The sequence below is a fragment of the Cyphomyrmex costatus genome, unplaced genomic scaffold, assembly GCF_001594065.2.
Source record: "Cyphomyrmex costatus isolate MS0001 unplaced genomic scaffold, Ccosl1.0 scaffold1682, whole genome shotgun sequence".
NCBI classification, from domain to species: Eukaryota; Metazoa; Arthropoda; class Insecta; order Hymenoptera; family Formicidae; genus Cyphomyrmex; species Cyphomyrmex costatus.
The window spans coordinates 2,524-6,080 of record NW_017275698.1 but is presented as its reverse complement, the minus strand read 5'-3'; the positions used below and the strand labels follow the sequence as shown (position 1 = coordinate 6,080).

The window sequence follows — 3,557 nt, the reverse complement described above, 5'->3', positions numbered from 1 at the left end:
AAATTAGACATTCCATGTTCATATCGATGCGCGAACAAATTTAAAACATCAAGTTTATCGTAATTTAATAATTCCTTTCTGAAAGTATACAAGTTCAATAAACATTGTAATGTTGCATTTGCATAGCATGAAACTTTGTCTATATTTTGAAAACCGCGTATAATCCAAGCAGTTCTTTTTAATGGAGCTTCTTTTTGACCTGATTCTTGAACGGAAGTAATTATTTTTGACAATGTCCACGGAACATCTCTAACTTTACGATAACGTTGTTTCGAAATAGTGATTATTTCTGTTTCTGGTTTACTTATTTTTTTCAATCGATTATATTCTATAATTGCCATTTCACTAGCAAACACGGACGAATGATCAAAATTAATTAAATGTAGTCCATCAAGAGATGTTACTCGAGATAATGCAACATAAACCTGACCACAACTAAATACATTGTTACCTAGATCCATAACAGCATTTTGCAAACTCAATCCTTGACTTTTATGAATGGTAATACCATAACTCAAAGATAATGGAAATTGTTTTCTAGTAACATATACTCTATCCATCACTGGAAACTTGACACTCACTCTTTCAATGAAATACTCTAAATCAGACGGTAAACGAACTTTTATCTTTTCTATGTAATCAGTAGTTTTATCCTGTGAAACTGATACAACTATAGCAATTGTACCATTTACAAGTCCCAAACTAGCATCAATATTACGTCTTATCATAATTTTCGCTCCAATTTTAATTGTAATTCGTCTTGATAGTCCAGCTGTTTTAGTATCATCGTCATCATTATTTGACAATACCTTTTCTACTTTTTTTTTCATATATGAAATACAATCAATCGTGTCTTCAGCAATTAAAAATATTTCTTTCGAAGTAATACGATTTAACATTGCAGCATTTAATTGATCACACATGTGATTGTTAGGTAATAAACAAACGATAGATGTGAAATTATTAATGAAATCACATAATTCGTTCAATCTTGTCTCAAAAAACTCACCTTTGAAAGATATTTTTCTTTTTTCAAGAATATCGCAGTCAGATGGTATTAACAAACCAACGCGAATTCTCGAAAGTAACTCACGATAAGATCCGTCTCCTTGCTGACGCATATTAATCGTCAATTCATCATAATCAAATAAATTAGTCCATAGATTAGTAGCACTTAAAGAACCAAGATATTTACGAACTTTTTCTTCTGTCAAGTGTATAAAAGCAGGATCTTCAAGTACAGGAGGTAACTGAAGCAGATCTCCAAATAAAAGAACGTGCTTTCGACCAAACCAACCATCATCACAATCAGTAGTATTGTATATTTCACATAGTCGTAAGTTTATATACATAAAAAATATATTAGATATCATTGACACTTCATCAATTACAATGAGACTAACATCTTTAAGATCTGTTCGTAAAATTTTTAAAACATGATCAGCTAATGGTTTATATTTAGGAGTACGACCATGTTCAACGGGTAATTGGAATAATCTGTGAGCTGTCAAACCATTTACATTAAATGCTGCCATACCAGTAGGTGCTGTTATAGCAGTATCTTTGTTGAGATTTTGTTTTATCCAAGATTTAATTGTTTGAATCAAGAAACTTTTGCCAGTACCTCCTTCTCCGCTAACGTATAACCGTAGTATTTCTTTATCTGATGATATAGTATCAGTGACTCTATTAAATACTCTTCTTTGATCCGCATTCAATTTTGAAATCATTTCAGATACATCGATTTCCTGTTTGTCACCAAGATCTTTAAAATCTTGCATCGCATCACCAGCTTGAATAATATTTTGTACACCGATTGGATTATCGGGATCATCTTGAGACGTATTCTGTTTTTCTAAATCCTCTAAATGTTGTTGAAGTAATTGCTTTGCAGTTTCAAATGCATTCTTCAGTTCGTCTAATTTTTCATGATACTCCAATGCTTTTTCAAGGTGTAATTTGTTATTGTGAAATGATTCTGCATAAGTATCATATCCATTTTTAAGATCTTGTATGTTCCGCCACGGTTTAAACATAAGGAGTAACGAAAAGAAATACTTTTCTGGTTGCGTATTGACATCATATCTGTAGTGATTAATAAGACATTCGCGCTGTCGCTGTTTCAAATAATAACCATTATCTATTTTATAATACATTAATTTTTTACTTTTTGGTTTGACTTTTGTTACGTCGTGCCATTGTACAAATTCATACAAAGACATCGTTTCAATTTCTTCAGGTCTATTCGGATAATGACTATCTATTACTGATGGACAAAATATATCAGTAGAATCTCTATCAAGAGCTTCAATTTCCTTACAGCTTTTGACTTTTCTGTATCGTATCTGATTAACGTCTAGCCATTTAATAGTTGTATTTCTATCAGTTCTATGTAAAGGTATACCTAATAAAGTATCAGCTGCTTCAAGAGCTCCACATTCTCTATTATTAGTGAGTCGCAAAGCAATATTCCAAAGATAACTCGCCATCGATTTGTTCTTATCATTTGTACTATTAAGGACAGAATCAGATAACTCACATTTTGCTGCTTTATTCAAATACTTAGTAATATAATACGTAAGTAACCTTGAGTTGTCACCAATAAATTGTATATCCATATTTCCTTCCCAAACAGTAAGAATAATTCGATTATAATCATTTATATTCTGTTCATCATCTGTTCGCGGAAGATCATAAAGTCTACTTTTGTGTTTCAATTGTTTTCTACCTGCTATCGAAGTTACAATATCTCTCAAAATCAACGTGCCGGTAGAAGGACGAGGAAAATCAAAACGACATACACGATAAACTTTACGCCCTTTCTTTTTAGAACGAAGACAATAATCGTTATGTGTATGTCGTTGATGCGTATTGACTCGCCTATATAAGGTCGGTGAAGATTTTTCATTCGGTAATTCACACGTTATATGTTGCAAAATGAACTTGGAAACTTCTTCCGCGGGAGATTTACCAAGAATCGGTGCATCTTTTATCCAAACTAATAGATGAAGATGTTGTACACCTCTACCTTGATACTCTCGTCGCCAGAAGTAATGTATTACTTCTCCAATCGGATGATCTTTGGAACAAATAAAATCAAGCATCGCCTGAAACTTATTATCGAGAAATCTCGATGCCGATACAGAATCTCTAGCAATAAGAGCGCTAGTAGATAAAGAGGAATCATTAGATCATCCATTTACTTGACGAATATATTCACCCAAGTCATCCCACAACCATTCACTGGGACTCAATGTTATAAAAAATGTCGCAGGTCCGTAATGTTGTATCATACACTCTAAATCACTTCTTGGTCTACGCCAGTATTGTTCCGTATTTCTTAGAGTGGAAAAAATTGTATTCAAATCTGATTCTAATAGCTCTTTATGCAATTCTTCTAAGTATTCTTTAGCCGTGTAACGATCTCGCAATTTAGTTACATTCAATTTGTGATAAATACCACGACTTAACTGACGGTTATTCGCATTGTTTAATAAATAAAATAAGTATTGTTGATTTAAACTAAATTGCGGATATTTAGATTTCAAACGACATTT

General features: G+C 32.4%; 1 protein-coding gene across 1 annotated transcript; it reads right to left on the bottom strand.

The window, feature by feature from the left end:
* Positions 1-54: 54 nt before the first annotated feature.
* LOC108771865 (ATP-dependent DNA helicase PIF1-like) lies at positions 55-3,104 on the bottom strand. Its single transcript, XM_018537269.1, has 3 exons — positions 2,168-3,104; positions 135-1,978; positions 55-78 (listed from the first exon to the last, which is right to left on the bottom strand). The coding sequence occupies exons 1-3, from the start codon at positions 3,102-3,104 to the stop codon at positions 55-57; spliced, it is 2,805 nt and encodes a 934-aa protein (XP_018392771.1).
* Between the last annotated feature and the right edge of the window lie 453 nt (positions 3,105-3,557).

Bases quoted from the DNA above. Each gene is read 5' to 3' on its own strand.
- LOC108771865 (XM_018537269.1), bottom strand. From the start codon at position 3,104: ATGCTTGATTTTATTTGTTCCAAAGATCATCCGATTGGAGAAGTAATA. The intron at 1,979-2,167 runs GTAAAAAATTAA...ATACTTATGCAG, and splicing joins AACAAAAGTCAAACCAAAAA to AATCATTTCACAATAACAAA. The intron at 79-134 runs GTTTCATGCTAT...GTATACTTTCAG, and splicing joins GTTTTCAAAATATAGACAAA to AAAGGAATTATTAAATTACG.